We start from the raw sequence: 15,318 nt of genomic DNA, 5'->3' as shown, positions 1-15,318 counted from the left end.
CTGAGCTCAGCCTGGATGGAACCCATCATCTTTGGAAATGCCGGACAACAATTAATTGACAAACCCACTGAAGAGCAGAGATCGAAATTAGAACCTAGAACGTAACAGTGAAACGCCCGACGCCTTACTATCGAATCCGCCATCCTTCCTTACGAGATCTGTTCATTATTAAATAAATCCATTCATTCATCCATCCATCCATCCATCCAATCATACGTACATAATTAAATAAGTACAATATCGTCCTATAACTTTCATCAGAGAGAGGTGAGAAAATGAATTCTGAACGAAAAATAAATCTGTTCATGTTGTACAAGGAAGATACCGAGGTATTGCGGCGCATGAAAACCGAGTTTAGGTGAGAATTTCCCCTAGCAGATTCCTCATCGATCAATATAATACTGCCTTGCCACGAAGCTTTCATGATACGCAGTCTAAGATTTATACGCGCTTGAAAGACCTACCAATGTCAATTTAATCACGCCTGTCTTCATTGCTGTGTTCGAGCTGGAAAGAATTAACGTCCTTGGTACGTACGATTTAAACAAATAACTGCTCTGTAGCAGAGCAGTATCGAAGTCGTGAACCGGCGTTACTCGGCAACTCATTATACTGCTCTGCCTAGCGGGTAGTATGCCATCCAGAAAGCTTCATAAGCACTCGACAGCAGCAGAAGTATAGTGTGAAATGAAAGTTATTTACCGGTATATGACAGTCACACTTCCTGAATACAATTCTCCATTAAAACACGGAAGGTAATTTGGAGACAAGTTACACCTATGCAATTGAAAACTATGTTTTTTTCCCAGCGCTCTATTTAAAAATATTTTTTTTAAATAATGTTTCCCTGAACGTGCAAATGTCAAGAATCCATGAGTCTACTCAAAATGAGGGTTATTCATTTGATCTAATCAGATATGTAAGGAAAAAATATAGCGTATATGCATTGTGACATAAATGCGAAATACCGGCCAATGACATGAATAACCAGCGATTTAAGATTAGAAGAATATGCCTGAGAAATATTGCATAGCCAAGTAGGAAGATACAAAATCCGCTATGTAGTGAGTGACCTGATGAGCCAGCACATTCCACTGTATTAAGAAACAGCTAGCGTCGTGAAGCTTCTCGTTTCAGCATCAGTGACAAACAGGAAGTACACTGGTAGCGAGGGAAAAGAAACATATACCAGAAAAAACCGAGGTGTATAATCAGATTCTTTCACGAATTAGCGCCAGTTCAAATTAAAGTCACCGGAATATTTCCCAATTGCGATGCATTTTTTAATAATAATAAAAAGTCTGGAAGCACATCAACCGTTCGGTAAGAAATCGAGAGGTTATTTGGACTTCCCATACAGAGCACGAACAGATTTCTCGTAACTTAATCTCTTATTTTTATAACCTTACTATTTCGAAGAGCTATTTTCTTGCGTTTTAAAAGGACTGATCTCTGAATTCGTGAAACGTAAACATTGTAAAATACCCTTCATAAGAGTTCAAAAGTTGAGAGACACTGTTGGCGGTTACGAAATCCCTGGAGGAGTTACCATTGTTTCAGTCTTCTTTCTGTCACGACATACTGAAACATTGGAGCTACATTTCTTGTTCATTCTACGAGGGTTCATATCTCTTCCTTCCTCTTACAAGGAGTTGAAGGGCTGAGTAGCATATACAGTAGAGCGCTGACCTTTTAAGCTCAAAGTGACGGGTTCGAACTCAGCTAAGTTCGGTGGTAATTTAATTTTATCTTATCTATGGGCCGCGTAGCTGTAAGCTTGCAATCGGGAGATGGTAGGTTCGAACCGCTACTTTTCATTTTAACTTCCGGATCTTCATGGATAAAGTTTTCTTCTCGTCCACGACATATTGAAGAATACAATATGCATTTATTAACCAATTTTAGGATTTATCTGAATGAAACGCCAAAACTACTAGAAGTAAAATAGTAATAATAACAATAATAATCTTACTTCTAAGGATCATAACGGAAAGAAATTACGAATGATTAATTACATACCGAATACTCCTTTAACGAATACGGAAAAAGAAAAAGGTTTAAACCGCTAGAAGATATTCAGTTGTGATCCATAACGCTAACGTGCTGTAACTCGCTTAGTCTAGAAGTCCATCACTGCTCTGCTACATTTCACAACAATTATGATAGAAGTTAATCTGAACTCAGCTATAGATTGATACCACACTTACCTTGTGTAGATGTTCAAGCGCTAGGATTATTTCCCCAATGTAAATGCGGACTTCAGCCTCAGTGAAGCGTTCTCGCTGGTACAAGTGTGTAAACAGCTCCCCACCGCTCACGTAGTCTGGAACATAATAGAGAACACCAGCAAGTGAGTTAGGAGTACTTTGACAAAAGGGCACATAAAGAATGGGACGAACTGACAAAAAGCGTCAAGTATTTCTTTCAAGATAAAAGTGAGAGAATAACAGTATGAAAATGTAACATCAGTTTATTCTTTTTTTCTTAAACTTTTCCTTTAATTACAGACGATTACAATAGGATACACTATTTCACCAGTTCTCAAAATCTCCATGTATTTATTTATTTATTTATTTTATTTATTTATTTATTATAAAGTCATCTACAAAAGGTAATCTCTTGTTTAAGGTAGAAAAAATCCTCATGGATTCTTGATCTGCTGACCGACGGATACTTTCCAAAGGTAAAGAAACTGGTCGACAGCACGATGAAACTCACCACCGTTAATGCTGCGTTACTAAACCGGAATTGGTAATTTTGAATAGTTTCTTTCGACAGTTCATCAGGTGCCCTCGAGTGGGTGAATGAATCCAGATCCTCCAATGGGTCTTAAATGGGTAACTTATTTGGGAATTGAAGGAGTTTCAAGGTTAACAGCTTGCATCGGTAACGTCTAGACCAGAGAGGTCATTATGTCATAGATTTTGTTAACTAAAGTCTCAACATTAACTCCTTGAAAAATATTTAATCTGATAAGGAACAGCCTCTGCGTTCCTCAGTCTTATCTACAGCTTACACGTTACAGAAGAAGCAACTCATTTCTTACATTTGAGTTGCACCAGTAAATAGATGGAGGTAAATGATTCAATTTCTGATGACCTCTTGAAAACTTCTCTTCGATTTCCTTGAATGTTTCGTAGAACTAGCGTATAATCTACTCTAAAAGTCATCAATACAGTAGCTTTAATAAGCTATTGAAACTGAAATAGGAATCATTATCAGTAAAATACTAGTAATCAATTATTTATTTGGAGGCCAGAGGAAGGTCATCTAAGTACAGCAAATAATTTATAACCATTTCCAGAAGACAAATCGGAGGAGTTGAATGTAACAGCTAGGAGAAAGCCGCTATGTACCCACTTGAAAATCACTCAAGACTCGTCATTTAAATACAGAACGAAAAAACATTCCATCAGTCTGCAAAACACAAACTCTGCATGATGCAGAATTAAGACTGATCATAAACCGAACTGATTAAATCCAATGATATAGAACAATGGAGATAAAATATTCACATTTTATAGCACTTGGGTTAGAGAAAGAGTTTTCATAAAGCCAACACGCTTAACATATGTGCCAGGGTCCTATCATCAAACAATTATGGTATATGTAGTCGTGTAGTAGAATATTGAACAGAAAAAGAAAATGAGAAGGAAAAAAGGATAAAAAGAAAAGGAGGAGGTGAAGAAAACAGACCGTGCTTTAACAGTCTGCGCCAGCCAGGCCAATAATACGTCCTATGTCGTGATATCTCAGATTAGAGCCGTTCCGAAACGAATGGTTTATTCACAGATCCGCATTAGACAGGGTGTGTTTTCTCGCTATCGAGAATATACTCTTTACTTAGAAGCCGTAACTGATGAGAGAGAAGGGAAAAATTATCTTCTCTGGAAGTCCGCATTGATTGTTCCCCATAGCGACCCACTACTAGGAATCAGCAAGTAGGTGGAAAGTAGACAGCCCCGAGAAACTGCGCACGCATCCACCTCTCTCTAGTGGCATTGCCCACAAGACTAATCACTCGTTCTCGTGTTCGATCAGAAAGGAGAATGAAATAGGAAAAGAAAGTATCGAATATATCTAAAAAAGAAAAGTAAGTGCCGTATATTATGTAAGTTTTTTCTTTTTTGCTATTTGGTTTACGTCGCTCCGATACAGATAGGTCGTATGACGACGATGGGATAGGAAAGGCCTAGGAATGGGAAGGAAGCGGCCGTGGACTTAAGGTACAGCCCCAGCATTTGCCTGCTGTGAAAATGGGAAACCACGAAATATTATGTAGTTTAAATATGTTGATGTGTCCAGATCCATTTCTCATGAGATGCAGCGCTAACAGTGTACAGTTCGGCTCCTTGGCTGAATGGTCAGCATAGTAGGCTTCTGCTCAGACTAACACTGAATAATGAATACATCCATCCACATGGGGTTGGCGTCTGGAAAGGATTTAGGCCATAAAACTGAACTTAATCCACATGGAGTTCCGACTCCAAGTAATTGGGAAAAAGGCCAGGAAGAAGCATGGTTTGACTTGGGCTACTTAGCAAAGGACACTAAGACGCCTACTCATTTAACAAAGTACCGGACTACAAATCATTAAAAGTAATTATTAGATGGGAAATTATATTTTAACCATCGATAAATAATAATAATAATAATAATAATAATAATAATAATAATAATAATAATAATAATAATACAGAAGTTCTTTTAGGTGCCGGCAGATCTGACACAAGGCATGCGTATTCGAGCACTTTCAAATATCACCAAAGTGAGCCGAAATCGACCCGCCGATTTGGGCTCAGACGACAGCACTATATAGACGAGCCACTCAGCCCAGTGGTGTGAGCATGCTTGCGGGTAGGAATGGGGGGGGGGGACAGGGTGGTGAGGAGGTAGATGTGCAGTAAGGATCAAGAGCAATCGTATGTTCACTACTTCTGTGCCCCTCCCCCAATCGTCTCCAGACAATTATAAATGACTGACGTGAAATGACTTCTAGCAGAGTGAAAGAAGGCACAATTACCACTCAAGTATATTACAAAGTAATTAGAGGAGATTGGAGAAGGCCACGAGCCCGTACGACAAGTACGGTACGTCTCTGTTTGTCATGGTAATGGCTGGTCTTGACATAATAATGGGCCGCAACGACTAGTTAAGTATAAAAGTAATAGCAAGACAATTCGCGTGCTCGTAACGTGGGAATATACTAGTGCAGTCCTTGGTAGATGGCGATTCTGTACTCAAGTTCCGGGAATCTCAAACTTCAGCAACTAATTATACCGTAATTCATGTCCAGCAAAGTTATGTAACATATGATGACTAAATAGGGGAAAGGAAACATGGAATATAGCGTACTGCTTTATTAATAAATAATCGGCGGGAAATCCGTGGCTCAGACGGCAGCGCGTCGGCCTCTCACCGCTGGATACCGTGGTTCAAATCCCGGTCACTCCATGTGAGATTTGTGGTGGACAAAGCGGAGGTGGGACAGGTTTTTCTCCGGGTACTCCGGTTTTCCCTGTCATCTTTCATTCCAGCAACACTCTCCATTCTCATTTCATGTCATCTATCAGTCATTAATAAATCACTTTGAGGGTGGCGACCCCATCGTACTAATAGCCTATATATGATTCATTCATTACATCCCTAACCCGGTCAATGACTGGAAAACAGGTTGTAGGTTTTCATTTTCAATCGGCGGATAAGCTCTCAGGTGTTACAAAAAAATATGCCAAACTCTTACACCGATGTCAGAAGAAACGACAAAATATTTTGTTAATTTATCTGAGAAAAGGGGAGGGGAAACGTTCATCAACTCGGTGTACTTGTGAGCGCAGAGTTCCGTGAGAGGATAGGTCTGTAATAATGCGTGATCGTCGCCATAAGACTTACCTGTGTCGGTGCGAGGTAAAGCAAATAATAATAATAATAATAATAATAATAATAATAATAATAATAATAATAATAATAATAATAATAATAATAATAATAATAAAATGAAATGTCGTATGGCTTCTAGTGCCGGGATATCCCAGGACGGGTTCGGCTCGCCAGGTGCAGATCTATTTGACACCCGTAGGCGACCTGCGCGTCGTGATGAGGATGAAATGATGATGAACACAATGCATACACCCAGACCCCGTGCCACTGGAATTAACAAATTAAGGTTAAAACCCCCGACCCGGGCGGGAATCGAACCTGGGACCCTCTAAACCGAAGACCAGTACGCTGACCGTTCAGCCAACGAGTCGTACATAATAATAATAATAATAATAATAATAATAATAATAATAATAATAATAATAATAATAATAATAATAACAATAATGCGTGAAATCAAAACTATTTAGTAAAACGAATTGGACAAACCCAACAAACCCACGACACTCCACCACTGATTCACACAGGGAGCTTGGAGACCGGACTTCAAGAGTTCGACAACGACGGTAGGTGAAAATACGGTTTACGAATACTCATTAACTGATGTTTGAGTTCAAGGAGTTTAACGTACGGGTCATTAGATCTGTTCTGTGATTATTTTGTTTCACCTGATGATACAGTTGTTCTTTTGTATTGGAAATGTGTGTGGTTGTGGTGGTGATGTTACGAAATGAAGAACTACAAGACGCCTCATCTTGATATCAAAGAGTTTGCCAGGAATCTGTTTACCTACTAATCTACTGTACCCCTGTGGGTGGGGGCGGTAGAATAACACCCACGGTTTCCCCTGCCTGTTGTAAGAGGCGACTAAAAGGGGCCCAGGGGATCTGTACTTTGGAGCGTGGGATGGGACTACGGGGCCCTTAGCTGAGTCCTGGCATTGCTTCCACTTACTTGTGCCAGGCTCCTCACTTTCATCTATCTTATCTGACCTCCCTTGGTCAACTCTTGTTCTTTTCCGACCCCGACGCTATTAGGTTTGCGAGGGCTAGGGAGTCTTTCATTTTCACGCCCTTTGTGGCCCTTGTCTTCTTTTGGCCGAAGTCTTCATTTTTCGAAGTGTCGGATCGCTTCCATTTTTCCCTCTGATTAATGTTATATAGAGGATGGTTGCCCAGTTGTACTTCCTCTTAAAGCAATAATCACCACCACCACTATCTACTAATCTACTATAAGCCTTAGTGTAAAGACACTAGAAATATTTGTGTTGAAGTGTATATGCGATTGCCTGATGACCATTATTGCGGTACATTAATTTCTAAGCAACAGCGTTGTATTAATTTACGCTACATGTAAGGATATATTTTAAGTTAGTTAATTTCTTTCGGACTGCTTGCAATTATTATGTCATGCTGCTCGTATGTCATTTTTATTCGTTTGTTTTTGTTTCTTATTTTAAAGTTATTCTTCTTTGATAATAGCAGTTTCCCGCTCCGCCGCAATGTACAAAGTATGGTGTTGTTCGTTACTATCCTCACGGATGTATTTGCAAAATTTCGAGTTAATGAAGTGGTAGTTTTTTTTTTTTTTTTTTTGCTAGTTGTTTTACGTCGCACCGACACAGATAGGTCTTACGGCGACGATGAGACAGGAAAGGGCTAGGAGTGGGAAGGAAGCGGCCGTGGCCTTAATTAATTTGCCTGGTGTGAAAATGGGAAACCACGGAAAACCATTTTCAGGGCTGCCGACAGTGGGGTTCGAACCTACTATCTCCCGAATACTGGATACTGGCCGCACTTAAGCGACTGCAGCTATCGAGCTCAGTGAAGTGGTGGTAGGATGTAATATTATGTCAACAAAACACTTGAAAATACATCGCACAAAGAAATTGAATTAAACGTTCCTTGGAACAACACTACACGCCGAACTGTTAAAAAGTCCTTCAAAGATCTTCGTCATGGAGACAAATGTACTCATAACTTTTCTTGGAATCTACGAATTTAAGTTGTTATCACCTCAAAAGAAAGCGCTTGATCCAGTGAGAATTTTTAGACCAAAAAGAACTGCGTACCGCAATTAGAATGAAATATATGATTGCTTCAATGAGAAAAAATGTTGAAGAAATGAGACATCAAATTGAATGTGCACTCATAACTTTCCTCAGAATCAACCAATTTGAATAGTCAAGAGCTGAAATAAAAGAGCTTGATCCCGTGAGTGTTCTTAGGCCAAAACAAACTCCGTACATCAGTTAGAACCAAAGATATGATTGCTTCAAAGAGACAAAAAATTTATAGTACCTGATGACAAATCTGTGCATGAATACCTTTCGGTTTAAAAAAATGAAAGAAATCGACCGGATAGAATGGCCGGACTGACTGACTTCAGTTTTCTTATTTTTTTTAAATATATAGATAATCTCTTGTAATATTTTTTATGGAGTGGTTTGCTGTATTATTGTTGTTTTTGCTGTTATGTACTGTAATTTAGGTTTTAATTTTACTTCGTTGTTATACTCGTAAGTTAATAATGGCGTGTGGCCTCAGAAGAGGCCTGATGCAGGTCTTTCGAGTTGACGCCGCGGCGTCTGCCCGTCTCTGAGGGTGTGGCCTTATCTATGATGAATTCTAATGCTGAAAACTGCACACACAGCCCCCGAACCATCGGAATTAACCAATGAAGGTTAAATCCACGACCCGGCCGGGAATAAAACCCGTGACCTTCTGGACCAAAGGCTAGCACGCTAACCATTTAATAACCAGGATATCTATCAAATTTCAATGTATTTAATAATAATAATAATAATAATAATAATAATAATAATGCTACCATCGCAAGTTTGAAGCATTTAAAAGTCCTTGATCTAGGGCTGGACAAAAGTTCTATAAAACATTCCTTAAACTTGCCTGTCTGTGAATTATCCCTCTGAACTTATTTTCACACTTGTTACTCATGTTTTAAATCGCCATTTGAAACAATTGTGAACGAAAACTGATCGTTACCAATCGCTTTCTGTTTTAACCACTTGTCCTTGATAGTTTCGAGCATCTGGTCAAGAACTGTGCCAAACTTTCTTTGGCAGACGGTAAAAGTGTTTGCCCAATCCTTAGGTCAATAGTACAGTAATAATAAGAATTCTTTGAAGAAACAGTCAAGGCAACAACAGAATAGCTCCTTGAGAAGGATAAATTGTTTAAGGTTGATTCCCGTCTTGCAAGCGACCGCTCGCCCGAAGCAAAATTAACTCTTCACTTGGAGCCGCGCTGTTTACATGGTCCAAGCACCTAGGCCTACTACATCACAAATATTGGTTTGGCTGGTTTATTCTTAGCAAGCTCTTAGTTCTTGACCTATGTCACTCCGTTAACAAGCAATACTCACGCCACAGTGAGCAAGTCATTCATAAAATAATGAAATGAACGGCCAGGTTTACGGAACTCATCTACAGAGTGGATTGTCAATTTCCCAGTTTAATTTTTATAACCTTAATTGCAGTCCTAAAAGTTTAATACATTTTACAAACTACCATACACAAATAAGCTAATACAGAAAAAGTCCAGAAATCCGAGCTAATCGAGGCTGTGGCCTGTTCGGATTATCTGACAAAAGCATGTCATCGGCCTATTGTACGCCAGTCCTATACAGTGTACAATTACTGCTACACTATTTGCAGCTTATAGAGAATAATAAAAAATGCCTACGGAATTTGTCACTTCTGTTTTATAACTTGACTTCTATTAAAACCACAGTATAGGCCTACTAGAATTTAATGAACAATGTTCTGAATTTGGATTAGATTCCGCTAAATGCTAGCTTAAATAATAATTTTTAATACAGTACTATGATTAAATAATCTCTTTACACTGTAAGTGGGATTGTAATGTTTTGTCCATCACGCATTGTGTTCGGATTATCCGAAATTTCGGATTTTCTGGGTTAGGATTACCAGGATTCTACTTTATAATAATACCTATCATTGCCAGTTTTTAAATTTAAATCCTATTTTAGCACACATTGTCCACAGAATGCTGTGTGATAATTATTTTATTTTCTGCCATCTAGCGTAGCCATGCTGAAGTACCGGATCCTATGAGATTATCGAAGTTAGGCAATAATGAGCGTGGTCACATATTGTATGGACAGCCCATGTGCTGTTGGCTAAAGGAGGAGCGGGCACCCTACCGCAAGTTAACTACGATTCAAGATTTCTGATGACTAGGTCGCCGACGCCCTGGTTTGTATAAGGCACTCAGTTCTAACTAGGGCCCGGATGTTGATGACATGTCATTTTTTTATTGAGTGATCAGGTGCAATGCTCTAATATATACAAACTCCGTTCATGGCACCTCGATTACAAATATATCTTTTATTTTGCACTATTTGCATTTTTGAGCATGTTTGATTTTTTATACTTTAAGAGCATTTTATTTGATTTTGTAGAATTGTTCCGTCATATTTTGGAGAATTTTGACTCTTTAGGTCATGTTAACATTATCATTTTATGAAATTACGTCTGAAATCCTTAACTAGTTGTTACACAAATACTGAAATGAAACATTTCAATATAATATTTAATAGTCTTTTTCTTGGTCTTTCGAGTCTTCGTTTCTGAATCATATTTATACTTTGTAGAAATTAATTTCTCAAGTTGTTTCTTAGAATTTCTTAATTGTTTTTTTAGACTTTAACTTCACAAATCTTCTTTAATAATTTCGAGTTCCCTTCCAACCAATATTAATTGTATTTTGTATTCTGTGTCTAACCCATTATTTTCTGAAGGATTTTTAAACACCATTTTTTTTCATTTTCTTAATTTTTAGGTCATTTGATAAAGTCTAACATTTTAAGTGCGTTTTTAATATTCTTTACGTCATCAACACCCGGGCCTTGATTATTACTTACTGGCCTATTTGCCGAAATGAACAGTCCAGAGACGCGAGATCGTATGTGAACTATTTTCAACGTGGAACAGAAGTGGCATTATTTTATAACGCAATTTTTTACCGTTTTTCGTACAATGTTTAAGTAACACTGTATGAACAGTAGCTCAAAAAACTGAGCACAGTTTGTTGTGAGTATCCACAGGGTGTGTATCTACATAGGGGGGGGGGGGGGGGAGGCGAATTTTATTTTGATACTTAAAACCAGGTCTGATAAAATATTAAATGCAAGGAACACCATGCGCTCATTCTTTCTTGAGCGACTAACGTTTACAACTGAAATTCGTTGACACGCTTTTTGTAGGATATAATTCGACGTGACTGTTCTCGTAATACCAAATAAAGAACTAATTATAAGGTTCCAATGGGTGCTGTATCCTCTCTTGATGATGCGACAAAACACTTCTGTACTATACGTCGATCAGTTATAACTCAGCATTCGAATACAACAAGAAGTTATATTCGAATTTAAAGGAGTAATATTAACTTAAAAAAACTTCGGCTGTTCTTCTAATATATATGAACATATTTTCGATAACTATGAACTACAGGAAATTAAATGTGTTGAAAATTTGGATGTAGTTGACAGAATATACTGATGTTATCACGCCATGAGAGTGTCCGACTCGTTGGCCTTCGGTTCAGAGGGTTCCGGGTTCGATTCCCGGCCGGGTCGGGGATTTTAACCTTCATTGGTTAATTCCAATGACCCGGGAGCTGGCTGTCTTCAACATCCCTGCAACTCACACGCCACACATAACACTATCCTCCACCACAACAACACGCAGTTACCTACACAGGGCAGATGCCGCCCACCCTCATCGGAGGGTCTGCCTTACAAGGGCTGCACTCGGCTAGAAATAGCCACACAAAATTAAATTAAAAAAGGCCATGAGAGTGGAGCTCTTTGTATGCTAAGACGACTCCTACAAAATCAAATGGCTTAGTGTCACGTGCTTGGTATGTCGTCTTTCTTGGCCATATATATATTTTTATTTTTATTTGGCTTTCTTGACTGGGTTAACTATTTCCCAGGTCAGACATATCCTTGGTTGACCTCATGGAGCAGGTGAACCCTGTTACAAATTTCGCATTAGTATTAAAATACTTCCGAGGAATCTGAAATCGAACTAGTGACTTTTGGGCAAGATGTATAGGTGTTACCATTACACCACATGAGCGGTATACGAGTGCTCAATTCATCACGAATACCAGCGATATTACTAAAGTTTTCTATAAATTTTCACAGCATTCACGGAAAAGTTGAAGTAGATAATCGAATCCAAAGTCGAGAATTACAATAATCAAGCTCATCAGAACTGATAGCTACTAAACTGTTACAACAATCGTGGTATAATTTCTAACCTGGTCAACTCAAAAACGGTTCTCTGAAAAGTGCGCAGTAGACAAAGTGGGAAGTGTTCGCCTCTTCGTGATACAAACAAAAAAACAGCTGCAATGTAAGACGCCTTTTAGCTCGCCTAGTGATAGCGTGTAAGGTAAGGTGCAGAAGAGCGCCTTGGGAAGACCCGACCAGCGCACTAAGCCGCCGGGTGGATAGTTCTGAGTTCGTTAATTGAGAAACTGTCGCGACCTGACCTACGCTATGACACGTGGGGGAGAACACCCTTATAACAAGCCAGCTCTCGTACGGACCCAGTCATCGACCCATCGAGTAGCGCGCAGAACTGTGCGCACAGGCAAGTCCCCGATCTCAACCAACTCCGTTACATGAAAATCTCTGGTTACATTTGTAGTCACAGGCGCGACTTCTCTTTAGGTTCAGTTGTTCACTGAATCCTCTGTCACTTACTTGCCAGATTATTATGCTACTAAAGGTAAAATCAGGAAGGATACAGCTGGTTATTCGATCTTCTTGCCTAAGAACATAAGGGAGTTATAGCTACCCCAGCCGCGTGGTTCATTCTGCCAAGTGAACCAGCAAAAGCTTTTAAAATAGCCCTAGGTGGGGTACAAGTAAAAGGAAAACTTATTTTTTAAAATGCTGAAAACAGCACTGGAAGTTGTGGCTAATATATTTCCCTTCTATGTCGCAGAACTACTCTTGTCTTCTCTTCTGCCACACTATCCTTCTTTCTCACAGTGACACTATCTTCCTCTCTGCAAACCTTCCTGGAACCAGTGGAACAAAGCCGGGTTCATCTCTTTTGCTAACACTCAAAATAGGTTGGGGGAGAATTTCTCGATGGATTTCGAAGAAAACTGCTTTCACTAGTAGTTACAACGTAGTTACAAGAGTTCTGTTTATTTACGAAAACCTATGTTACTGTGAATATGTGTTACGCACGTCTGTAGTAGTAATAGCCTAAAACTTACGTTTTATAATGGCTGAAAACAAATGTTAATGTTCTCCAGGAAAATAACATGCCAAGTCATGTATCAGAAATAAAGACTAGAAATCAAGGTTTTAGAAAGGAAGCTCCAGCTTCTTAACATTCCTTATAAAAGTGAATAGTTTTGTAGCGTTTTCAAAAAAAATATATATCTACAAACAATCAGCATCAACACCATTGGAATTGCACAATTCTTACTTATATATGTGTTTTATTTAATCCTTATGATCTGATTTTGTGTTTATTTTATCTCGGAACGAATTAATATTCTATGGTAAAAATGCTATATTAATGCTATAATTTTTAATAATGAAATATGTAAACTATCAGCAAACTTCATGAGCCGCCACTGACTAGTCAATACATCTATCACCTGAATTATGTTGTATAGATTATTGGAATAAAATATTACATAATTTTCGGGTCTTAAGATACCAGAGTTACGAAATTTTGACCTCGGGATGGTTTCTGTAAGTGTTAGCAAGTCACGGATACAGGTATCTCGCATTTAAGCAGTGCTAAATGCCAACCGATTACACCGGAATTCGATCCCAGTACCTTGAACCTTGGAAGCGACTACCGAATCAAGTATACCACGCTATTGGTCCATAATAATAACAGTATATAGTCAGAGGTCAATGCAAGAACAAGGTTTCCCGAAGAAAGATGCAGCATGTTTAGCATGTTGTATTGCTCATTATTCAATGACAGTTCTAAAATACAATGTTTCCAAACGAGAAACAGAAATACGATAGTTCACACAATTTCCAGCATGAAACAAAATTCTAAAGACGTAGTATGTGAATTTAGCAATTATAATATTAAGATAAGGCCAATTCCATCTCTGGTGAGATACAGTGTTTACAGTGTACTGTATCTGCTGGTATAGACTAGAATAGGGTTTTAATTTCACTGATCTCAGTATCATCTTTGGCTATCTGATGATTCAAGAACTATCTGTCCAGGGAGTCGCTCCAGTTTCAACATGCGCTGCAGTCACTGCAATAAAAAACTCTTATTAATTATTATAATTTCTTTACTGAAGATCTTCGACACTGCTTCCAACTAAATTTTACATCTTCATTTTCAACAAGAATATTCACAACTTTTATACGGATTTCACTCAAATTGAAACTGGAATTCCAAAGGATCTTCGTTACAGTTGCTCTACTACATGGGAGAACTTCACCTACTTTCGCTGAGCTGAGAAGGTGAAAGTGAAGGAACTGTACGGTTACTGTAGAGTAGAACTTCATCTCCAGCAAACCTCTCAAGGCGAGAGAAAGGAGAAAAACCAATTCACCGTCAACTCTCCTTGTTTGGCCATTTGAACACCACCACATATAAGTGCTGAATTTGCAATTACATATGTTAATATAATAATGATGTAATTGGTTTTAAGTCTCGCTACCTTTTACGATTTTCGGAGACGCTGAAGTGCAGGAATTGTGTTCCACAGGAGTTCTTTCGCGTGCCGGTAAATCTACCGACAAGAGGCTGGTGTATTTGAGCACCTTCAAATACCACCGAACTGAGCCAGGTTCGAACCTATGAACTTTGAGTTAGCAGGTCAGCGCTCAACCGTCTAAGCTACTCAGCCCGGCATTACATAATATGGTGATCGATAGCACACGCCTGAGGTGGTTTATACACTTCATATCTTCATATTACGCGAGGCTCTAGAACAATTACCACCAGCAATCCTGCAGGGAGGGAATGTAAACGAGGGCTTTTAACAGGTCATGCTACAGCTGACTTCTGAATGCAATGAAATGTGTGAGCATACGCAATTTGTATGGCTTTAGAACAGTTGGGTAGCGTGCCTGTCTCTTACCTGGAGTCTCTAGGTTCGATTCGATTCATTCTGGATTGAGTGCTGGAACGGAATTCATTCAGGCTCGTGAGAACTGAGGAGCTGTTTGATACGGGAGTCAGTGGACCTCATCAAGAAAGCCAACCAGTACGGCTCTGAAGATACCATCAAGTTGCCCACCTGACACAGTCTGCCTGGGCAACAATCGCCTCTAATGTGCTAATGGGCTATTGAACCACGGGTTTGTTTATCTCTGTTTCGAACAACAGAAAGCTATAAAGTTATATATATTTATAATTCCATTCCAAGTTTTGTGCTGGAAGGTAATCTG

The 15,318-nt window shown here is 39.0% G+C and overlaps 1 protein-coding gene across 1 annotated transcript in view; it reads right to left on the bottom strand.

Moving 5' to 3' along the window:
* LOC136877474 (ribosomal protein S6 kinase alpha-5) overlaps nt 1-15,318 on the bottom strand; it is a 202,203-nt gene that overhangs the window by 50,179 nt on the left and 136,706 nt on the right. The window contains exon 4 of the mRNA XM_067151539.2: nt 2,208-2,323. Coding sequence (XP_067007640.1) covers nt 2,208-2,323 — 116 coding nt within the window. The remainder of the gene's footprint in view (nt 1-2,207; nt 2,324-15,318) is intronic.

This window comes from Anabrus simplex, chromosome 7 (genome assembly GCF_040414725.1).
Source record: "Anabrus simplex isolate iqAnaSimp1 chromosome 7, ASM4041472v1, whole genome shotgun sequence".
NCBI lineage: Eukaryota > Metazoa > Arthropoda > Insecta > Orthoptera > Tettigoniidae > Anabrus > Anabrus simplex.
This window is presented reverse-complemented; position numbering and strand designations above follow the sequence as displayed.